This window comes from Zosterops lateralis, assembly GCF_965231275.1.
Source record: "Zosterops lateralis genome assembly, chromosome: 8".
NCBI classification, from domain to species: Eukaryota; Metazoa; Chordata; class Aves; order Passeriformes; family Zosteropidae; genus Zosterops; species Zosterops lateralis.
In genome coordinates this window covers 8,905,986-8,930,324 of record NC_139768.1, presented here as the reverse complement: position 1 = coordinate 8,930,324, position 24,339 = coordinate 8,905,986, and the positions used below count along the sequence as shown (strand labels likewise).

The following is a 24,339-nucleotide window of genomic DNA, read 5'->3' as shown; positions in this document are numbered from 1 at the left end:
CCTTCTTCCATGTATCTTTGTATTTATGGTATGGCTTTATAGACAGCTCCAGAGAAGCCAGGGGTGGAGAGATGTGAGGCTTTCTAGTTCAAGGTGGAGTACTTTTAACATCAGAGGTCCAGTCTGCTGTTAGCAGAGGACCTAGCAGGTTATGTGCATTGACATAGCTATAAAGAAGGTAGTTCCAAAGTACTGTCTTAGCTTGTGTTCCAAGATAATTACTCTTTTCAAGACTTTTGGTGAATTCAATATAGCAGAAGCTGTTTTGGTATACATGGGGTGGTATGTCCAAACTCCTCCTGTCCTCACTGTATGTCCTGCAAACTCATGCCCATTGTTTGTGCTAATGGTGATTTTTGCTCTTTCTTTTCAAAGATTTAACCTCTGGGACAGTGCCTCTACAGATATATTCAGGGGACTTGATGGTGGGAGAAACAAGTGTCACTTACCATACTGACATGGAGGAAATCAGCAATCTGTTGGCTAATGCAGCCAACCCTGTAGAGTTCATGTGCCAGGTAAGGACTTCAGCAAACAGCTGCTTTGGAAACCAGCTCTTTCAGAGGCTAGACAAGTAGGCATAAGCAAAAGTGCTTGCCATGAAGTAGCTCTTCTGAAATGAAGAAATGCAAGGTTATTTAGGGATTTTCACCTAGCTCTAATATCCCCTTTTATTGAAAGCATGGGTGTTTTTTCTGTCTGGAGCACATAGCTGGCTAATGTGAGTCAGGTTATCAAACTAAGAAAAAAAATCAACACCCACATTTAGACCTTGATGACTTCAAAAGATTGGAATGACAGAACTTGGTACAACAGAAAGTACCATAAAGAAATAAATTGTTTTGGAATTTGTACCTAGGTGTTACTAAAAAAAAAAGTGTAAATAGTAGCAAAGATTGATATTAGCTGGAGGAAGCAGAATAGCATAAAATGATTTGTTGATTCTTAACACTTACTTTTTTTAATACAGCTACTCAGTTTTCCTATTCTATTTTGCCCACTTGGGGTACCTGAACCCTATTAGAGGGGTAAAGCTTGCACAAGGAAGTTTTCTGCTCTGTTGCCTGCCTGCATGTTCCTGATCTGCCATGCAGTGGTAGTCTTGGTAGCACCAATATACCTGGGACAGGGGAGACTGTGTTTCCCTTGTTTTTTAGTTGAAGTCGTGGAGCAGTTGCTACTGGTTGATGCCTCTGCTTAGGGAATATGGCTCTTTCCCAGTTCAAAAGCCAAACCCAGAGTGTGTACCAGAACAATTCAAAATGGACTGTGAATACTTAAAGCAGGAGTGACATTTCATTGGAACAGTTTCAGAAGTAAATGTACACCTGCCAAGAAAGTAGGAAGGAAGTTTTCTGTGCTTCCAGTTGCACAAGTGACTTTCTCATTGCTCTCTGTCTTGTGGAGTATACGGTTCTCATTTATTGAGCTTAATGCTCTTCTGTTTCTGCACCAGGAAGCTATCCAAGTTCTTTGTTGGACCTGAACATTTCTACCTTCTGTGTTTATACCTACTGTTTTCTGATTTTGTTAAATAATAAAAACACCATAAAAATCTCACCTTCACTGAATCTTCAGACTCTACCAAATAAAAGTGCTTTCCATTTATCTGTAGGCCTTTAAAATTGTGCCATACAGCATAGAAGCCCTGGACAAACTGTTGACTGAGTCACTCAAGAAGAATATTCCTGCCAGTGGTCTACACCTGTTTGGAATCAACCAACTAGAAGAAGAAGATATGACAGCCAGTAAGTTTAAAGACTCTTGATTTATTTTTAGATTTTCTTTGTATCAGTTGTTTTACCTTGAAGCACCTTAACTTGCAGTGTGTGGTACCTGCACAGGCTGTCTCTAAAACCTTGGTCCCAGCCAGGAAGCTAAATTTCTGATTATGTCTATAAAAAGGGGATTGCCATTTGAGTCAGGTGACCCTTTTTTTTTATTACATGTATCATTCTCACTTCCCTGCACTGTGGCAGATGCTGCTATGTGGACAGCTTTGAACCAGAGTGAAAAGATGATGCTCCCCAAATGTCTCCCAGCTTTTCTGTCTCATGTGCCATTTCTTCACAGCCCAGTCCTTTTCCCCATACCCCATAACTCTTAAGTGCTCAGTGGGCACTGAGCAGTTGGGCTGGTATGCTGTCTTTTTGTAACAATGATCTAAGAAGTCCTTGCAAATCTGTGATCCTCCATACATTTAAGCTATTACAGTGCCACATTCCCCACTAAATGTTGTAGGATTTAAGCCTGGAGATGCATGAGATAATTTGTGCTCGATTTTAAACCACATACATACTTTCAGGGGTTTCACAGCTGCTTTGGCCTGTGTTTGCTGTGTCTGTTTCTCACCTACTGGCTCTGCTGCTACTAGAGAAAAACTTAGGTTCTAACGGGCTCCTGTTCTCACAGATCAGAGGGATGAGGAATTGCCAACGCTGCTTCACTTCTCTGCAAGATACGGGCTGAAGAACCTCACTGCCTTGCTGCTCACATGCCCTGGAGCACTGCAGGCCTACAGCGTGGCCAACAAGTATGGCCACTATCCAAACACCATAGCAGAAAAGCATGGCTTTAAGGATCTCCGACAATTCATTGATGAATATGTGGTAAGACAAAGCTGAGCAGTCTTTCTGCCTCATCCCACACTGGCTGCAGTCTCTGGCACTGGGCTTGGCACTTAATGTCACTTCAGCAGGAGTGATGGGATGATAAAGTCTGTTATGGTAGGGTGTAGAAGACAGACATCCAGACATACTGGAAGTTTTTAGGCTGGAGGGGTTAGGTGTCTCTCTGGAGCCAGGGAAGTTCCTGGTGCTTTTGCACAGAGCAGGTAAGATGGAAGCAGAGAGTGCCATGCTGGCTTCCATTCCTCCATCCATCTAATGAAGTTTCTGCAGGGATGTGGTTGGTGCCTAGTGTACTCTTCTATTTCTGATCCTGGGAAAAGAGCCCCTTCATCCAGCTTATTTTAGGGAGTAATATGGGAACAGAATATGTTTGGGAAGTTACAGTCTGAAGTGTTCTCTTATTAGTTGTAGTATTGACAGTTCATTTCTCTTTGAGCTAACCTCACCCCCAGAAAACAGCACTCTGACTTTTCCAGCTGCACCAAGCACTTGTTTCTGTGCAGTACTTGGGTACACATAGAGTTTCTCCTTTTGTTTCAGTTTGAGCTGTTTCTAGCCAGGAGCTCCTTGACTCAGGTCACATGAATTCTATTTGCCTTTGCTTTAGGTTGAAAAGTTGTGTTTAATTGTCCTTATCATTGTCTGAGTGCTGGGTGATAGATCTGCCAGCCAATTACTGTAGTGTTTAAGTCCTATTTAGGAGACATGGACTTAATTCTTGGACTCAGGCCTTGCTTCTTGACATTATACATTAGAGCTAAATAAGTCATTCCATATTCTGAGATCAGGAGAACTGCAGAAACTGTAAATTGTGTGAACAAAATCTTTGCATCGGGGTGAGTGAGAGACATGCAAGTATCCTTCCAACCTCTTATTGCAATACTGTGCTCCTCCCATACTCTCCACTAGCACAATGACAGAGCTGTGTTAAGGGTGGGTCCTCCTTACTGACCATCAAGCTGTCAGTGCAGTACAGAGTACACAAGTCATCTGTGACCACTGCAAGGTATTGACCACTATCACTAGTAGTATGGATGTTTGAAAATCCCAGTGAAACCTTTACTCGCCTAGTTTTCTCTCTGGCAAAGGTTCTTCTGGAGCTCTGTAAAGCATTGCATGAGCTACTGGCCATTTTGACTGTGGAGAGAAGCATGTGTAGACAGCTTTGACACAGATGCCCTATGGATTGAGAGCTCATGAGTTGGCATTTGTGGATGGAAGAATACCTTGTAGTATTGCAACTGTTAAGATGGCTGTGCTTGCGACACACTTGGAATTTGGGAAGGAGGGTGGGATGAAGCTTTACATTTTGCTTCCTTGTGTGTGATTTTGTGAAGCTCTGCCTTTTCCCCTTGCTCTGTGTTGCAAATGCATAAGAAAGGATTCTGCTCTCCTGTGAATCAGAAGCTGCCTGCTGTGAGGTTTCCTGTTAATATCACAAAAAAGGGTCTGTGTACTCCCACTCTGGGTGTTACATGTGGCTGCTAATGCCAAGAAACTGAAACTGAGTCTACATCAAAAAACTTTGCTATTTTGCAGGTGCTCTGCATGTGATAAGCTTTCCCCTTATGGTTAGCTATGCGTGCCCCAAAATAGCCTTTGACAAGCATTTGTATTTTTAGAATGAGCTGTGCTTATGTTCCGGGAGTTTACAGACATTGGGTAGGACATGAAAGTGATGGGGTGAGAGGCTGTAATGGCTACTCAGAATGTATCAGCAGCCCTTGTTTCACCTTTCACCTATTAATACAATATAGATCTCAAAAGTTTGTCCCAGATAGCTGAAGTGGGGATCTAGGTCACTTGTGAAGCCTTAATCTTTGGGAATGAGCTGTCTTCAGAGGTTTTTTCCCATCATTGATGAAAAACTGAGATATCTTTTATTCTTGCTTTTATTCTCTAGATTCTTTTTTTAAAAGAGACTTGAATTTATTTTCTTTTTCTTGCCCTCTTTCCTCTCCAGGAAACTGCAGATATGCTAAAGAGTCACATTAAGGAAGAGCTAATGCAAGGCGAGGAGGATGAATCTGTTTATGAGTCCATGGCTCATCTGTCCACTGATCTGTTAATGAAATGTTCCTTGAATCCAGGCTCTGATGAAGAGCTTTATGAATCCATGGCTGGATTTGTCCCGGGTGCCCCAGAAGATCTTTGTATGTATATTCATAGAATTACAGAATCATGGGAAGGTTTGGGTTAGAAGGTACCTCTAAAGCTCACCTAGAATAAGCCCTCTGCAATGGGCAGAGACATCTTTAGATCAGATTGCTCAGACCCCTGTCTCTCTTACACACCGAAGTGCCTCAGTTACAACTTTTCTGCTCTCACCACAAGGAAACTATGCTGCATTTCTAACACTGGCTGACTGATAAAATTGTTCTATACCTTTTTTAATTGCCAGTGTACAAGATCAAGAGCTGTTTCTTTGGTGTTTCAAGGACTCCCTGAACCCTGAGCAAATAAATTAACATACAGAAATGAGACTGAATCTTCTACTATGTCCTACTTTTTCCTCCTGAGGACTGGGTACCTAGGAGCATTCTGACACTGACAGAAATGAACACTATGTAAGATGTGATTTTACCAGCAACTGGGAAACTGAAAAACAAGAGCTGAGATTCTAGCTTAACAACTTAAGAGCAAAAGGAAGCAAACATCTAGAAAGATGTGTACCAGAAAGATTATAAATGAAAAATCATTATTCTAATCTGCTTGGTTTATTGCTAAAAATAAAGAGCTAGTTCTGATAAATATGCATATATTTAAAGTTTTCATTATTGCATTAATATTCAGTGAGGCCAATTGAAAATACCAAATTAAGTACCTGTGTTAAGCAATTGTAAATTTGCTGTTCTTACTCACCTGTTTGGTCTGACTTCATCCCACTGATTGATTTTATGATTCTCATAATGAGCAGAGAATTTAGCTTCTTATATTTTAAGTACGTCCTTAAGGTACTTAAGGACTTCTAGTGTTTCTGCAATTTTTAAGTGGGCTGCCTCAGGAGAAAAGATTTTTGGCTTTTTTTTTTTAAACACCTGTGCTTTGAAACACTTGTGCTTATGGGCTATATTGGTCCTGGCTGTTTTTCTCCTCTTTTAGATTAAATAATACTATAAAAAACATTTTTGTTGATTATAGAGTCCAGAAGGACTGTGTTGGCTCTTTCCTTGAAATTATAAACTCTTTTCTACTGAGTGTTGTTGGCCACTGTAGGAGTAGTTTTCCTACCAAAACCAGGATTATTCTGCCTTCAGGTGGAATGAGCAGTAAATCAGGTTGGATTTATAAGGAACAAAGCTGCTTTTGTTTGCGGTAATGAGTTTCTAGATACTTGGTAGGTCTGCCTGTAATCAGTGCACCTCTGAATGGGGTTGATTGACGAACCCTGTGGAGGGTTAAAAAACAAGTTCACCAATATGAATCCAAACTTCCCTTCTTCCAGACCTGAAATGCCCAGATCTCCCAGGAACTATGCATGGAATTTTCTTGCAAATTGAGCTCCCTGTAATTTAGCACTTTTGAACTGGGCTCTAAAAAGCCTCTTTCCTGCTTCTTCTGAAGTTCTAGTGTGTTGCCTCTGGACACAAAACTCTGCTGCCTTCCATTCAGGAGTCTTTTATTGAAATTCTCTGTTTTCCTTACCTGGTGTGTTAGTCTTTGCCTGAAGAATATGAACAGCTTGTCTGAACGGTGCCTAAAGTCTACCTGTGTGGTAACAGATGTGTTTAAATTGGCACAATTCTCTGCACTTCAGTCGATTCTCTCAAAGTGAAAGTGTTTCAATATCATTTGGAATACCAGCACACAGACAAAGCCCTCACTGAAATTAATGGGAGTACTGGCTGGTTTAGCCAGTACAAATAAAGGATTCAAACTTTTGTAGTAACTTGAAGGTTTGTGAGGATGGCTTACTAGGAAATCTTAATTAACTTCTCTCGAAGTACTTTTTCTAGGAGTTGCTCTTATGTGGGTAGATATGGAGATGCTCTCATGTGGTGTAGAGGATAATACCAGGGCTATTTTAGGTGTAGCCATACTGTGGCAGTGTGCCCCTTTCTGTAATCAGGATGTGATTCCACCACAGTTTCTCAGAGACTGATCAAAGGAAGGTTAGATACCACTGGGTCAATTTTTCTGGCAGGAACTTGTTTGAGAATAAAGTAATAGAGGACTGGAGCCATTGTAATGAGTTAAAACTATTTCATATTCTCACATGTAACCCAAACTATCTAGTTTACATAGCAGTAGATCTATGACATAGAAATAGATTTGCCTCAAAAATTCACTTAAATTAATGATTATAAGCAATTCATTGATATCACTCTTGTTTTTAATATCATTAGGAACATGGTTACCTAACATTTTATTTTTGTTTTAAGATTAGTTTTAGCATTATGATGAGGTTGACCTTTTTCTTTAAAATCAGAATTCATGTCAAAATACTGAATTAATGAAGCATCTTATTTTTTGCTGCTAGTCCTTTCTCAATACTGAATTATCATCTGACCCTCTAAAACACTTTCCAGATCCAAATAATGAACTTGGACAGCCAACTGTTTTGACTTGATTCCAATAAATAGAACAAACACTATCTTATGTGTCATAGGAAAATTGCCATTAATGTCTTGTTTTTCAAAGTCACACTGTTTCCTCTCAGGAGCACTGTTCAGAGGCCAAAACTTTCACTTGGCCAACACATGCTCAAGAATAGCCAAAACTCAGTGCCTGCTTGAAACCTTGTCAGAACTTCTCAGTAGCATTGTTAGTCATCCTCAAGTGTGAGCATCAGGTAGCTGGAAAAAAATCGTGCACAGTGAACTGAACACAGCAACTTAGATGCTTTTTTTGACAAAAATGTCTGGTCATTTGCCCAGCTTCTTTGGTTGTCACAATAAAGTAAAAGTCTGGTTTATTATATCATATTACATTGTTCCATGTATTGAAAGATGTAATTAACAGGTTCATCTTTCTGGGTTGGGTTTATTTTTCAGATGTAGAGATGCTTCAATACAAACCAGACACTCCAGTTGCTGGAGATGAAGTTTCTATAACTACAAAAGACTCAATGCTTCGCAAGTTTTTAGAAGGTGAGACCTATTTTGAGGGAAGGGTGGCAGTAGCACAATTAAAGCAATTAAATAGAACCTGAGATTTCTTAATGAACTCTTAGGGATAGAAGATAGCCCACAGTGTCTGCATTTTTCAAAGGACTAATTTTCTGTATTACTTTGTAGACCATCATACATAGTTTTTGGTAACCATTGGTCTGTTTGATTTGTTCACTATTAAAGTATGTTAATTACCTGAAATTAATTAAACTAACTGTTCCTCAAATTCTTAGAGTTAGGAGATTTTTCACTTTTTCTTCAACATAGATGGTACAGGCATAGTGGCAAACAATTACATGCTACTATATGTTACTGACTTTATCAAGTCCTCTCATGAAGGTCTTCGGTACATTTAAGGCACTGCAAAACTGGATGGTTTTGGTTGTGAAATGGCCAACTTGGTAAGAATGTGGTACATAATGCATCTGGAGGAAACCAGTGTTCAATGAAGTGACCAGGGTGCTATTCTTACAAACTCTGCTCCATTGTAGGTGGTAGCATAGATCTGCCAGATCCTGAGGAAGGAGGTCATGAGCAGGATGGTGAAGATGTGTACTACTCGGTGGAACAAGACCCTTTTCCACAGGAAATGGCGAACAGACCTCCAGTTCCTGTCCCAAGACCAGAATCTAGCTCTCCACAGCCAGACAATGAGCTGTACATCTCCAAAAGTGAGTTGGTTACCAGTGGAAGTGTAGACCAGTAAACTGTAGAATGGCATAGACGTGGGCTCCAGTTACCAAATAAACACCAGGATCCCTGGGTTATTTGACTCTGGAGTTAGGTTACCTTTGGGATCCAATTCCATATCTGTTTTTTTCATCTTTTGCTTACTCTGACGATGTGGGGATGTTACATCCCAAGGTCTTGGCCTAAGCTTGCTCTTCATGAAAGCAGTAGCATGACAGATTATCTCCAAATGGTATAAACAAATTTAACTAAATAGGAAAGATCTTGATATAAAGGACACAATTGAGCTAATAAATTGAGACATTGTTGATCTGTATTGGTATCGCTGATTTGACACAACTGCATTTGTATAGGAGATGATTTTATACCTCAGTACCTCCCTCTGAGGTGGTGTTTTATTGAACTTGAAGAAGATTGTTCCTCTTAGTTCATTAGGCAGCTTTGGAAACCTTGGTCATATATCACAAACATTCTAACAAGAACTACAGTGACATGTGAGAGAGTAATTTCAGTGACTTCTCCTTCCTGTTGTGACAGGACTATGGAGAAATCATGTCTAGATTTCTCTTAGAGGTGGCTGAGCTAAGTTCTTTGAGGCGAATAGAAAGGGAATTCTACTGTACAAATCTTTGTCTTCTTCAATGGATTTAGAAGGGTAACAGAAGCTGTAATGCAGTGCAGAATTGTGTATGCTTGCCATATTTATCCTTACTATTTCTTTCTTCATGAAATGCATTTCAGTAGCTAAAGAATGTTTCTTTTGCAGTTTTTGCACAGAAGGCTCAAAGACCTGAGAATCTTTATGTTCCTAGAGGAAGGGTTAAGAAAGGTAAGGCAGAAGTTCACCCTGAAAATCCTTTTAGTAATCCGAGGGCAGATCTGTTACAGCAGCTTCATTTGTGTGAAATACACAGAAGAGATTGTTTTGCAAAGCTCTGGGGATAGCAGTCCTCTATGAATGACCAGATCTTTTTGACCTTCTGTGACACTGGAAACTTTTATAAGTGCAGAGTGTGAGGGGAGCACACCTCGTGTCTTGGAAACTCTTTTCTGTGTTACAAATGAGTCAGAAAATGCCAGCATCAGTAGAATGAGTTTTCAGTTTCTGGGCTTAAACTACACAGATTACCTAGATAGAGTCTAGCCTTGTGGCTGCTAAGGTAAAAGCTCAGTTCCATGAATTGCTGAGGAAGCAGGGCACTTTAAGGAATATGTTTTGTGTTCTTTACTTAAGTTATGTTTTTAAGAGCAGAGCTTATCCCTTGGATATATTTGTGTACAAGGCTATCTCTCAGCTGGGCTTTTAGACCTGACAAATAGTAGGATGGCCTAAGAAAAAAACACTTCTTAGGAAACAGTCTGTAATACTTCTCTTTTTTAACCTTTTTTCTTTTAATGTCTGCTGGATCAAGGGTACTTGATTTCTTTGTATTCAGCAAGGAAGGTAGATGCCACAAGTTTAATAATATTTTTGCTGGTGTTCTCTCTTCAGAGGCAATAGTCAGGCCTGTAAGGGACCTGTCTCAATCAAGTATATATGATCCATTTGCTGGAATGAAAACCCCAGGTCAGCGGCAGCTGATTACATTGCAGGAGCAAGTGAAAATGGGCATCCTCACAGTGGATGAAGCTGTACTTCATTTTAAGGAGTGGCAACTGAACCAGAAAAAGAGATCAGAATCATTCCGGTTCCAGCAGGTACAGACTTACACTACTGTTTAAGAAATACAGCTGTTACTCTGGGTATATATCTCAAGCTTCTCAGTGTGGGGACATTTTTTTCGTGGTTGGAGCAGGAAGACTGCTAACATAGTCCCCCAACTAGCAGAGTTCTCTCCTGTCATGGGGGAGCTGTTCTCAGTAAGCAACAAGCAGTTTTAAAGATCTGTTTGTCTTGCAGTAATATTGTTAGTTTTTGAATATCTGTATACAAGGAATTGGATCAAATCCAGTTGGCTAAATCACTTTTCTAGAGGTCACCTAGCACCTACCTGCTGGCAGGGGACTTCTGTGATGAATTAACTTGTTGGTTCTCATCCATTACAGATCAGTGAAGACTCTGTGTCCCAGATAGTGTGTTGGCTGTAAAGTCCTAGTTGGTAGATGATCTGATTTCTCCAGTTGGTTTGTTAATGGCTACAGGACTGTTCTTTGCAGCTGGGCAAGGTCTAGCAGTGGTCATTAGTAAAAGCAGAGTGTTTGGGTGGCTTAACAGAAAGAGGGAGTTATTTTGTTGGCAGCAGTGATGTAATGACTGGTGGAACTATCCATAATAATTTTAAACTATAAAATTTTCTTTCTCAAGTTAGAGTGAGGCACTCTCTTTAAAACCACTGCCTGCTTCTTTTGTTGCCTTTTCTTCATGCTATGGCAGTCTGGTCTCCAGTGGGTGACATTATTTTGGAAGTTATCAGAACAAAGGCAAGGCTTTTCTGCTCTTGATTCTCACTTGGAAAGGTCCTCTCTACCCAGAAACAGTCAGAGGAGTCCCTTCTATCAGAGGAGAACACAGTGCTATTTATGTAAATTTATGGAGAAGAGATGAGTGGCATGCTTTATGCCCCATGCCATGAGCAGCTTTCAAAATCTCTGCTCTGAATTTTGCTTCATGGTACAGCAGTTGATTCATCTGCTTTTGTACCTATTCAGGGGTTTTCTCCTCTCAGATCTGTACATATTTCCCTGCTGAAAAAAGTTGTCTTTTTTCTCCCTACTTTTTTTGTACTGTAAGGTGTAATATGCTGCCACACAATGGTGAAGAGTCTTTGCTCCCAGTTACATTTCTCCATTGGGGATATCCTGAATTGAGTTGTACCTCACACTCTGGGATGCATGGCAGCCTTTTCTGTCCCTGTAGTCAGAACTACCTGTTCATTAGTACAGAAAGGACTGTGCAGTTACTTGATTGTGGGTCTTGTTTCTGTGCCAGTGTCATAGTGCAAGCAGAAAATACAGGGAGTTCTAAACCCAAGCTGCTGCTTACCTGCAACTGCCCACGAGTATGTGAACTTGACCTTAATGTACGTAATGAACAGCAGAAAAAAACTTGGCTTCTGAAAGGCACACATGGGTTTCTGACAGGAATAAATTAAAACCTGTTGACATGGTTTGGACTTCAGCCAGGTCTAGCAAGCTTTGTTACAGCTTGACTGTAAAGTTAGCTAAAATATAACACTGGTTTTGTTAGAAAGCTGCTTGTCTTCCTTCATTTAAAGTCCTGAAAAGAATATCTTGTGATTTTTTTAGGAAAATCTGAAACGTCTACGAGACAGCATAACCAGGAGGCAAATGGAGAAGCAAAAAACCCACAAAAGTGCAGGTAACACTTTGTTTCTGATATTTTCTGGTAATGAAGCAGCTAACCATATAAAGAAGTTTTCAGGCAGATATGTGTCTGTGTGTAATGTGGTTCTGTGATATCTCAATATCCACATCCATGTGCCAGTTGGCAAAAACTTAGGGAAGTTGCTTTGCTCCTCGCTTTCACAGCCAAGAAAAGGATGCCCACATCTGTGGAGTGCATCTTGATTCATTCATGTACAGTTAGGATTGTCCTTATGCAATTGTGTTTAGCTGTGTCCTTAAGTGCAAAACTGTCTCTTGGAGGCTATAATTGCATAGGCCTTTCTGAGCTGTTCATTTTCCCTTCCAGATCTGGAAATTACAGTACCCATTCGACATTCTCATAATACTTTGGGGAAACCAGAATGTGGAATATATGAATACACCCCCAGAAGAAATGTTTTTCCCCTAAAAAAGGAGTTAAAACGAGGAGACTGGAAAACAGAAAGCACATCCAGCACAACAAGTAAGCAAGTTCTGAGTGTTACTGTCCCTACAGGAAGGATGGATGGAACACACTTCCAAAGCCAGACTCTGGAGGGGACAGGACTTCTCTTCCTGAATCCTGACAATGCCACCCCAAACCTTGCATGCCTCAGGCCAGCTGTTCTCAAAACTGTAAAATCAAGTCCAGGTGTGCATCAAGTGGTTTGGGCATCTTTTGTCTGCATCTCTGCAGGAGGAGAACTTGAAAGCTGAACAAAAGATTCTCTTGAGCCTTCTCAGGGAAGGCATACCACCTGTCTTCAGTTCTTAAAAGTAAATGGCAGATGCTGTCTTCTTGGAAAAGATGCTCCCATGTTGCAGGCTGTGTGCTCTTCTGGCCTGAAGGGCAGTTATATTTCAGGCTGGAAACCAGTCTTTACATGTTGTTTCCTTCAATTGTTTTACATAAGGGACAGCATTTTCCATTGGTAACTGTGGGACTTCTTGAGTGAATTGGGTAGTCTGCACACTTTTATTATCTTTGCTTTTCATTATGTTTAGTTTGTGCAAATTAAATCCCTGCATTATTGCTCTTACTTCAGACTGAGCAATTGTTGCAGAAATCATTTAGGATCAGTTTGGTCTTTCGAAAGGAAACCTGACTTCCTGTGAGGTTGCTACCTTTGTGACTCTTGGCAAGATGCAGCTGGCATTCATCCAGAATAGGTGCCAGAGGCAGCTGGCTGAGCCAGTAACTTGCATACAAACACTCATGAGAGAAGTGTTAATGAGTCTGCAGAGCTCAGCTGTGTGCAGCTTGGTGCTCTTTCTCATGGTGGGATTGTGAGAATGGACCTTACCACAGTATTTAGCACTCTTAAGTGCTGCTATTTGTACCAGCTGATGAGACTTACCAAAGCTAGCAGGGAGGGACTGCATTTTAGGGGAAAACCTCTCTAGCCACTATTTCAGTGGAGAAGTTTCTGAATATTAGTGTCCCAGTATTTCACAGCCCTATAGAATGTTACTTAGTTATGACTGAAACCAGCCAGAGCAGTGTAGGATATGTTTTTGAGTTGGCATGACTGATTGCAAAAACATTCCCTACTCTGAGTCTATGACAGTTAAATGAGTTTGCATAGATGGGTGCTGAAGGTTGTTTGAACAAACTTGGTTTTAGCTTGAAAATAGACTAGGAAACATTCCTGTGATGGAGGATTGTTGTAAGAGGGGATAGTAAACAGTTACTTATTTGGAACAATAATTTCTTAACCAGTCACTGCAGGAATGAATATGTGACAGTGCTCAGAGCCATCCAGCTTCATGCAATTGTTAAAGATATGGGGACGGATAATTTAAATGTACGTAAGTGTTGGGAGTGTAACCCTTGTGAAAATATTTGCCTGACTTGCCACATGATATTGAGATTGGATCCTTTCAATTACATTATAATTGTGAGTATTTAACCAGAAGACTGGATAAAGAAAGATAAGGCAGAAAACTTCTAGGAAGAAAGCATAATTGAATGGCTTGGTCCTGTAGTTTGTGCTGTGTGAAGTGCTGTTGTTTGGATCCTGAACATATAAAAAAAACCCAGTGAAAATAAATTAATCTAAACAAACATTAATAATGTGTGCAAGAATTAAGCACGAGGTTAGCAAGAGCCCTGAGTAAGGGGGTTGCAGTTAAATCACCAGGGTTTATTAATCAGTTTTTCTCTTTCTTACTCCAGGTAGTGCAAGTAACCGCTCCAGCACTAGGAGTATATTGAGTGTCAGTAGTGGGATGGAAGGAGATAGTGAGGTAAGCTCTCACCTCTGCTCTGTACTGCTCTGCTGTCCTTAAGTACATGCCTTTGTTTTCATGCAAAAAAAAAGAGCTCAGAGCTGGCATTGCATTTAGAGAAATGCCAAAACGTAGCAAGTTCTTTTGTAGAGATACCAAGAACCAGATTCTGCTGTTCTGTAAACACTTCTCTTCATTTTGTAGGACAGTGAAGTCCCAGAAACAGCAAGGAGCCGCAGCCCAGTCCCTCACCAAGTAGAGAGGCTTCCTTTCCCAGAAAGGCCACCCAGAGTGCCTCCTCGAGGTGCAAGCAGGTAAAACTAAAATGCAGCTCAACATGTGTGCTTTCAGTGAATCCATATGGAAGCCTTGGACAGAAAGCAAGGCAGAAAGTGTGTTTTTGAACAAAGTCTACCAGACTGCAATCTGCCAACACACACTGTTAGGCAGTAAGGTCATTGTTTCTCGTCTGTATGTGGAGGAATCTGTTTCATAGTTGGTAACAAGGCTGTTGCAGTGCTGTCCCTGTGGTTCATGCACAGCAAGGGGCAGCACTAATGAAGCACACAATGCTTGCCATAGTAAGACTGACCCAGGTGGAGTCACATCCTGCCCTTGGCAGAGATTTAATACCTGACCCTCCTGAAATATCCTCTTGGAACATACAAAGTGTAGTGCAGGGGGAAGTTCCTTTTGGCATCCTCTTGGACTTGTTTCTTTTTAGAAAGTCAGATCTCTCCAACGTATATATGTTTATACTTTACTGGCCTCAAAGAAAGAACTGCACTGGTTTTATAAAAGGTGTTGAGGAGTTTAGCCTTGATTTGATCATAAACTTAAATAACTTGTAAACATTCCTTTAGTCCGACCAGTGCAAGTCTATGAAGTCTGTTCCCCAAAAAATTCTCTCAGTACAGATAATAATAAAATTCTCTAACTGTTAAAGCAGTAATTGCCACTGTATGGGTGCAGCAAGGTCTGTGTTGTTGGCTTGGCTTTGGCAAGGATATAGCTGGAATTTATCTGCAGTTAGTTTGAAAAAAGGTTTTGAATCTTTTGATCCCTTCCTATTGCATCTTCATGTCAGGAGAAAGCTACCATAATATCAAAGTTTTACTCCAACCAACTAGCATCTCTTTTTAGTAAAAAACTGCAGCTGAAGAACAGAAGAAATAGCTTGGACAAGAACAGTGACAGCTTGGCATCTGCTCTGCTGCTGAATCAGCCTGTTTTTCTTCTTGTATGATTATGGATTGTACAGTATGCTTACATAGGATGTTACTGTATGCAATGTGTTTTTCCAGAACTCTATTTTCTTCTATTTTTACATGCATTTTCATTTTGTCTTTTTATAGGCCTGTGAGCTGTGAAGGCTTTTATCCTCCACCTGTGCCTCCAAGAGGTCGCTGAATCTCTCAACATCTGTGGAATATGAGAATTTTTTTCTGTTTATATATGTGTTTGTACAGACATTTTTGGGGTGTCTTAAATTATTTATAAGTGGGACCCAAATGATTTCATCCTCCCTGAAGCTCTGGTGACTTTTCCCATGATTTTCACTGGGACATTTTGGCATTCTGTAGCTTTTTTTAGTTGGAAGAATTTTGATGCTTTGGGGCTTCAAGAAAAGGTATCATCATTGGGAAGAACACTGATGTGTGTCTTGGGAGACGTGCACCAACATGAAGATGCCATTTGATCAAGAAAGCACCTGTGTCCTCTTAGGAACTAAATCCTAATAAGTGTTGTTACCAAACCTCTCAATACAGTCTACCAGGGCTTGACTGGAAAATGTGCTTAAAGTGTAAAGAAAATAAGATGTTTGAATAGTGCTCATTATAGCAGGAGCAGGTGAATGTATGGCTGTTTGGCATAGCATTTTGGATACAATTATACTGACCTTTCACAAGGTGTGGTATCCCCCTTTAGCAATCATTAAACCATGAGGGGGGATGAGAAATTGTCTGCAAGAATGTGTTTTGCATACAGCCTTGAAAATGCCTTTCCTTTTCCTGTTCCCTCCCTGAAGAGGACAGACAAGGTGTTGTGTGTGCTGTATTCACCATGAAAATTCCCAAGACAGGGACCTTCTGTATCACTAACCAACTGTACTTAAACCTTTTTCAGCCAGGGTGCAGGTATTGTTAAAAAACTATGGCTGAACTCTCAAATTAGAGAAAGAATTGGTGGCAGTGCTGTGTTGTGTCTTTTACATGTGGTCATTACAGCAGTGATGTGAAGGCATTTCACTTCATGCTCTGGAACAGAAGTGAGTCTCCAATTATTAGTGCACACTCCTCACAAATACCAGCTGTATTTTACCTGGCTGCAGTGGAAACAAACAGCCTGGGGGCTGAACTCTGCTTGTTCTACTGTTCCTTTCTACCACTGTGAGTCTGCAGCAGCTGTGTCCAGCTTTTTTTCTGCCTGAGGGCTTACAAACTTAAGGAGGCTTCCTGGTTTGGCTCTCTTGAAATCTTCTGTGCATATCCCAACCCCTGGGGGACAGATTTAAGGCTCTAGTTGTCCATAAGTGACACAGATGGGAATTCTACAAGATAATATTCAGGGCAGAGAATTAAACATCATTGCATACTTGGTTTTCAGGGATGGAAGAGGGGGAATGACTTGAAAAATAGGCAGATACATCTGTATTAGGTGATCCCTCAAGTCTAGATAGGACATGTGGAGCTTCTGTCCAATCGTGTCAACTTCCCTTCATCTATAGGAAAGCAGGTGAGGGAATTGCAGTTCCTTTCTCTTGTGGGGTGGCAAACCCAAAGTGGGAAGCGGCAGAAGTGACAGCAACTGTGACTTGACCAGCACTGAATGAAGGCAGAGAGGCCCCTGCTGTTTTCAGGGATATAGACATATACTAATATCACATATGCATTAGGCTGATAGGATTTGGGTGACTCCAAATGCAGTTCATATATCCTCTCCTTTTGATGACAGAGTGATGCAGGTGTTGTGCTGCATACACAGCACAACAGATACAGAGGTGTCCTTCCTGTTTTTTTTCTTTTATTTTTAAAAGGAACCTCAGTGCTGTCTCCAGTAACTGCCACTGTAGAATCTCAGTGATAGTTTACTTTTGCTCACTGGAGCCAGGGGAATGGTGAGGTGAGGGCTGCCTTCCTGTGTTCTTCTTGGAATGAAACGATGTTTCCAACACTATTGCCTCAAATTGGAAGGAGGTTTTGGTGCTGAAGGAGGAAAAAGTAGCAAGGATAAGTGAAGAAATAGGGATAAAATAAATAAACCAAAAGAAGAAATTCAGCAGCTTGATTGTCCTCAGCTGTCACATGCTTTGGTTTGCACACAGCTCCCTGGTTTTGCTCAAAAATTCCCTGTCTTCTTGGTGCTGACTGCAGCTGTGCCCCACACCTTGGAGCTGTGATGTGCTAAGAAGAATTTGTCTGTTTTCACATCTGCCAGGTACAACATAAAGTTGTATAGGACATGGGTAAAACTGTAATTTAAAGGCAGGAATAAGAGAGGAAATTATATGTGTATCACGCAGATTTTCTTTCAGCATTGTTGGACTGATGTAGCTCAGGGATCCATCTTCCCAAGCTAATTTTTAATTTTGCATCCCCTCCATGTTATAGCCAAATGTCCTCCATGGGAGGGATTTATCTGAGCATTTGCCTTTGCATAATTCCAATACCATATTTATTGCTTGTGCTGTGGAGAGATGGTTATATCTGAATTGCTGAAAGGCTCATAAGTAGCATTTCAGTCCCTCTCCCATTTGAAGCTTAAATACTTCATGACTCTGACCTGACCAGTCACATAAAGCCAAATGCAGATGGGGCTCTGGTTTGGAGGAGAAGTGAGATGGGAAAAGAGGAGCTGAGCTATACTATAAATGCATTCTGCTCAGGCCCCTTCTACACTGCTTAAGGGAGGGAAATTGAAGATGCAGCTGTAGTTTCAGGTGTTCCTGTCTTACTACTGCTGGATTCATGAGGGATCTCAGTAACCAACTATCACTGCAAGACTCTCACCCTATCAAGGAAAAAAAGGAACAGCATTAAAATGGCTTTACAGTCAGATACAGGTGAACAGTTGGATGCAGACCTGCCTTTCATGCCTCCTACAGGCCAACAGTGATGCACCTGCTTGGCCACCAAAGTGTGTGTTCCACACAGGCTGGAGTCACCTACTTGCTTTCAGCCTCTTACATTTCAATGTATGAAGCCCCTGTATCTGTATTTTGTGCTGATGAGGATGTGGTGTGTGTTGCTTCCACCCAGGATGAGAAATACACTGAAACTGAAGATCAGAAGAAACCAGAGAAGAAAACATTGTGCATGTAGACTGCTGGTTACTTAAGAGTGTGCTTGGGAGGGAAAGTGGAAAGGGAAATACAAACAGTGTTTCTGATGCGCAGTAGAGTTCAAGGACTGAACAGATAATAAAATCACTTGTAAAAACTTAAGTGGACTGGCCACTTATAGGGGCATCAACCAATCCACCAACCTCAGGTGCCAGCTGGCAGGCCTGGGGAAGAGTGTTTGTTCTTTGTACAGCAGTGTCTTGCAAACCCTGCTGCAGCAGATGGCTCTGCTTGGCCCTGTTGCTGACTGAGAGACTTAAGTACTGAATAAACTGAAGATGCTGAAGCCTCCTCTCTCTGTCTCCCAAGGGTAAGCTACTCTATTTTGGACTGAGATGCAATGACTAGAGAGAAACATATGGTGTTATCAAAACCGTCTAGGCTTTCCTTTTTTTTTTAGTCTGTATGTAATACAAGCATGTCTTTTGCATAGGTTTTGGCAAGTATCTCTACAGGGACCTCACTTCTACTGAAACAGTGCATGCACTGTCTCCTGAATCTCTAGAAAAGGCTTCATATAAATACACCTTGTGAAATATGTTCAGGGAAGGTAGACTGAAAATGTAAAACCACAAGGGGAAAAATTTTTAGCATAGGTATGATGGTAACAGGGAAATCTGTTTTCTGTGTCATTTCTACAAAGCATGGATGACACATAACAGGATGGAGTTTCTGCCTTCTGCTCATGTTATTTGTCTGCTTATATGTTGGTTCTCTTTATTTGAGAAGATGTTATAGCCCCTACCCCCTTTTTAAAGAATATATGACAGCTTTTGAAAAAAATTACGGTATTTCTTTAACTTAAAAGTTGTCTGATGAATTAATGTTCAATACCATGAGCTTTTTGGATTGGAGGCTTTATTTGGTTTCGGTTTTCTTACTGTGGATTTGTAGTTTGAGGTAGGTCCAAGTTTGGAGGCAGGTTTCTGCAAACCGTCTTAGAAACCTTAAAAACTGACCCAACCCTTACCCTGACCAAGGTCCGGGTGTGGCTGTGCCCCCTCGGTGCCCGCCCTGGGTCCTGCGGCTCCAATGAGCCTGTGCATTTCACACAACTGACGAGTCCACCCTCTGCTCGACCATCACCTATATATCAATTAGACCACGTCCAGCCTTTCCTTAGACACTCCAGGGCCAATGTTTGATCCGTAACGAAATTGCGGCTGGTGTCCGAGCTTGAGGCCACATCCCCTTGTCCTGTCACTGGTTCCGGGGGAGGAGAGACCGACCCCCGCCTCTTTTCGGGCAGAGAGGAATAAGAGTCTCCCCTACGCCTCCTCCTCTCCCGGCTCAACAACCGCAGCTCCCCCAGCTGCTGCCCCCAGGCCTTGTGCTCCAGAGGCTACTTGTACCCAGCCCTGCGTCCCGCTCTTCCCAAACACCTTTAGATTATTTTATAGATCAAAATGAAATATCCATTACAATCCCATGTGGTGAGAAGGGCGCTCCCTGCGCTCCCGCTGCCCACGGCGTGTCCGAGGCCCGCGGGCCCCTCCCGTCCCCGCCCGCCCCTCGGGGCTCCCGTAGCGCTCCCGTGGCGCCCCCGCGGTTCCGGCGGGCGGGCGGGTGACGTGGCGGGCGGGGCGGAAGTGGCGTCGGCGGCGGGCGCGGGCCGGTGCCGCGGCGGGGCCTGCTGGGGACGCCGAGGCCCGAGATGGCGGCGCCCGGGCTGCTCCTGCTGCTCCTGCCGCTCCTGCCGCTGCGCGCCCGCGCCGACGAGCACGAGCACACGGTGAGGCGGCGCCCGGTGTTCCCCGGGAGCGGCGCGGAGAGCGCGGCTCGGTGGGCGGGAGGCGCGGGGAGCCGCGGGCCGCGGCCTCGGGGGGGAGCGGGCGGGCGGCCGCCGCCCCGCGGGGCTCCCTCGGCGCCGGCCCCGCCGCTCGGGCTGTTCTCGGGCTGGTCTCGGGCCCCGCGGTCCGCCTCGGCGTGAGGGGAACTCCGGGGCGCTCGGGGCAGGGCCGCCCGGGCGCTCTGATCCGGTTTGCACATCCTTGTGCGGCCGGGCGGGGTGTCCCACCTTTTCCTGGAGCAGATAAACGCCCCGGCAGGTACGCGGGCTTTGTTTGGAGAGCGCTGTTTGCCCTGCCCGCCGCTCCGGGAGGGTGTTTGCTCTGGCTGCGGAGCACGAACTCTGACAGCTCCCCTCAGGAAGGGGCCGGGATAAGGTGGGAATGGGATGGGGAGTGAGGGCAGGACGGGGACACTGCCAACGACCCGCAATACAAATGCGTGTATAAAATGCTGCTGATTTGAGCGCTCTCGCATTGCCGTGAGAATAGTTTTTCTGAAGTGCTGGCGATGTTGCCCAAAAAGAATCTCTAGGAAGAAAATACCTGTGCTTTAATTTCTGATTTGACATCGGAGTGTTGTTTCCCGTGGCTGTCAGGGTGAGAAAGTGGAAGTTCAGTGTGATAAGCTGAGGTGTGATTTTGGAAAGAAACTTTCCTGAAAACTTGCTCTGTTTTCTGCAAGTGGAGTGGATTAGAATGTGGCTGTGATTAAACACCGGGTCTGCCTCACTGTCAGGGCTTTTCTTGCTCTTGAAAACACTGGCAAACACTTGCTGAGTTTCTTAACAGAGTTTTCTCGAGGTGAAGTGTGGTAGAGCTTCCCAAGTGTTCTTAATAGAACAGATAAATGATATTGATAGTTTTTGTATAAGTGGTTGGTAATTAGTTATCTCATTCCATGCATTTTTGAGGACTTTAAAACTGATTAGAATTGGATTTCTTTTCTGAAAGGAAAATGGATTTATTGATGCTGCATTTAACGACAGAAAAGTTAATCTAATATTCAGTACTTTCAAGAAACAGATATTATTTGAACTAGTTTAGGTCCCAGTTTTGTTGCTGAACCTGTGCTTTAGAGTGAGGCTTCTGCTGAGGTGAGATGGTTTTCAGCATAGCACTGTGTTTATTTTAAGGGCTGGTTGACTTTTGAGGGATTATTCATTATTAAATTAATATTGGTAATCTTCTAGGGGAAAAAAATAAAGCTGTCACTGAATTTATTTGGGTTTGAGCTCTCCCTTCAAAAGGGATTTCTGATGTTTTTTAGGTCTTCTGAATGATAACCTAAACAATTACCCATGAAAATCACAAATTCCTTTTGAAGGCTTGCCATTTTTTTCATCTAAGCTACTCAACTCTGAAGGATTATAAGTCTATTTTGGTTTAGTATTCTTGTTCACACAGTCTCCAGTTTGTTAACTGGATAGGTTATGTGATAGGTTAGGAATAGTTGGTGTAGAAAGACAGTTTCCTTTTTTTGGAAGGCTGCCTCCTTGCTTGGGTATTTTGATATTTTAATCTTGTATGGGAGATTGGAGTGGAAGCATTAATAGCATGAATAAAACATGACCTGGGTTTTGTAGTAGTATACTGATTTTAAGGTAAGGAACCTGAATGAAATATTCCTTACATACTCCATTTTAATGAATTTCGGTTTTAAATATGATTGCAGTTGTAAGAATGATTGTAAGAAAATTAAAGTGCTTTACTATATTTTGAAGGCTCTGCTCACTTTTGGAGAAGTGGAAAGGAAATTTAGGATTTGGTAACCTCAAACTAAATTTTCACTGACTTTAAAACCTGAGACCTGTTGGTAGGAATACACATCCTTGTTCTTCCATTTCCTCAGTGTGCAGCTCCCTGGGCAGGTGTCCTGGTGCATCCTGACACAGCTGTACAGGCTGCTACAGTGCTCAGCATGTTGGACATACAGAAGTGCTGTTTTAAGCTTTTAAGGCTGCTATGGCATGGAATTGTCTGCAGTGTGTGCTATGATACATGTTGTATATGTCCTTTATTTTATCATTGTGGACTTCTAAGCAAATACTATAAAAGGTAATTGTGAGAGGACTCTGCATGAAGCTCTAGGTCTGTGCTGTTGTTTCTGGAGATATTAGATATGGATAGTGTCATTGAGTCAACAGCTATATCCTTCATCTTCAATTTAAATTAGTCTCTAAAAATCACATCTGCCTTTCTTCGGAGGAAAAGTAGTGTAAATACAATTATAAGATAAAGATATGGGTATTTAAAATGAAGAGTAAGTGAAGAGAATTTTTTGACACACCATTTAAAATCTCCATTGTCTAAAGACAGTACAGCAGCCTAACTTCAGACCACAAGAGAACAGTTTATCAGGAACTAACTGAAAGCTTGTCTGGTGATTCTTTAACTTACTTTCATGCTTCAGAGCATGTAATTTACTTGCTCATTGCCTGTATTGTAAGAATTGCAACATTTTTTGACAGTTGTCCTGTTACTTGTGGAAGTATCAATGATAGTATCACTGGGGCACTGGTGGCCTTATCACAATGTATTCTGATCCTGAGGAAACAGGGCTGGGGGCTCCTGTCTGGCTTTTGCTTTCACATCTTCTCTTGCTAGACTTGTTGGAATTGATGATGAAATGGACAAACCATAAAACATTCTGAAATATCCTGTGGGTTTTGTTGCAGAAGAATGGTGTAGAGAGTAGGTAGCATTTTAATTTTAATCTGCTTCAGTTTAATTGTCTGTGGTCTGCAAGAACAGAAATACATGAAAAGCGTTGAAAAATAAACAAAAGCCATCCTATACTGAGTAGCAAAATTCCCAATTTAATATGGTTGAGAAAAGCATTTTGCTCATGTTAAAACTCTGAGCATGTAAGGCTTATTTTAAAATAAGTATATAAAATTAGGAACTTTGTATAGTATCTGAAAATTGTCAGTTAGAGAAACACCATGGAAAACATTTCAGTTCATGTAAAATACTTATTTGCATGTGAAGCTGTGCGCAGATGAGCAGCCTGATTCCCCTTTGAAGTTGTGTTTCCATTTTGAAGAGGTGAAATAAATGTCATGGAAGCAGGACGTGGTGTGCCTGAGCAATCTCGTGCACCCAGGAGGTGTAACAGTAAAAGTACTGCATGTACAACAGTTCAGCCTGTGCCACCAGTGCAGTTCTAGACACATCTTGGTGAGACCTAAAATTCAGAGAGAAGTAAAGAAGTGTTACTAGGAATAGCCTGCTTTGTCCAAAGGAGAGCATGAGGCTGAAATGCACAGTTTAGTAGGGTGTGGATGTGAGCTGCAAACAGGAGTATTATCACAGTGTTGATAGATAGAATATCTGTAAGATACTGAGGACTACAAGACTGAGATGTTACTCGTCAGGTGAGTCTTGCTTGCTGCCTCCTGTATTTCCTGCCCTGCTTCTACATCTTTGCTTTGCCAGTAACAAATAATGTTGGTCCTTTTTTCCCCCTGAAAGATGTGCATTGTGGAGAGTGTCGTTCCAGACTTCTATTCAAGAAAAGGAGTAAAATTGCATATTATCTGAAAGAAGCAGTCTTGATTTGAATTTCTTTTGCTGAATCATCACATGAGATTTGGCACTTGTAATCCTCTTTTTGTCTCCTATTGTTTATTTTGTAAAGTATTTTCTGGGTTTAAAGAAGAATATCAGCAACCTGACAGTCTCATCCTTTTCTGCAGCCTTTAGTATACTGACTTAATCTAGCCTTGATTGTTTTGTAGAATAAATAGTCTATTTTTAGGGTTAGTGTGTTAATTTCTACAGTTGTGCAGAGAGAACATAGTTGCTTTCTACACCATGAGTGTGTTGGGTAAGAGGAAAGAAAGATGCATGTGCTGTACTGAAGGTAGTGTCAGTATTGCTATACTTGAATAGTTTCTAAACTGTATAGATGTGTGGAAATTGTCTTTGTGTTAAGCCTCAAAGTGGTGCACACCCCCAATTTTTCACTAGTTGTATTACATAGAAGAAATCCACTCCTGGCCAGGTCAGACTGCACAAGCTTCCTGCTACTTTAGTGTCCTGCAGGGAACTGGAGTGGACCCATCAATACCAGCAGCAAGGAAGAGCTGTCAGTGAGTTGGATGTGATTTTAGCTTGCACAGACACATCCCTGTAGCTCAGGGCTCTGAACAGGCACCGTGACCATATTGTGCTGCCTTGGAGCAGATGTCCTCAGCTGTGATGAGGGCTGTAGGTAATATGTA

At 42.0% G+C, this 24,339-nt stretch overlaps 2 protein-coding genes across 3 annotated transcripts in view; both read left to right on the top strand.

Annotated features, from left to right (window-relative positions):
- PIK3AP1 (phosphoinositide-3-kinase adaptor protein 1) overlaps positions 1-17,216 on the top strand; it is a 37,380-nt gene extending 20,164 nt beyond the window's left edge. For both annotated transcript variants that reach the window (XM_083866440.1, XM_083866441.1), the window contains 13 exons: positions 376-518; positions 1,616-1,748; positions 2,413-2,609; positions 4,594-4,783; positions 7,625-7,720; positions 8,233-8,412; positions 9,198-9,260; positions 9,924-10,129; positions 11,678-11,750; positions 12,084-12,239; positions 13,932-14,002; positions 14,189-14,298; positions 15,340-17,216. In XM_083866440.1, the coding sequence (XP_083722566.1) occupies positions 376-518; positions 1,616-1,748; positions 2,413-2,609; positions 4,594-4,783; positions 7,625-7,720; positions 8,233-8,412; positions 9,198-9,260; positions 9,924-10,129; positions 11,678-11,750; positions 12,084-12,239; positions 13,932-14,002; positions 14,189-14,298; positions 15,340-15,394 (1,673 nt within the window). In that variant the 3' untranslated portion in view covers positions 15,395-17,216. The remainder of the gene's footprint in view (positions 1-375; positions 519-1,615; positions 1,749-2,412; positions 2,610-4,593; positions 4,784-7,624; positions 7,721-8,232; positions 8,413-9,197; positions 9,261-9,923; positions 10,130-11,677; positions 11,751-12,083; positions 12,240-13,931; positions 14,003-14,188; positions 14,299-15,339) is intronic.
- A 2,718-nt stretch (positions 17,217-19,934) lies between these two features.
- Positions 19,935-24,339, top strand: part of TM9SF3 (transmembrane 9 superfamily member 3) — a 46,401-nt gene continuing 41,996 nt past the window's right edge. Inside the window, exon 1 of the mRNA XM_083866111.1 lies at positions 19,935-20,058. Within this exon, the coding sequence (XP_083722237.1) occupies positions 19,981-20,058 (78 nt within the window). The 5' untranslated portion in view covers positions 19,935-19,980. The remainder of the gene's footprint in view (positions 20,059-24,339) is intronic.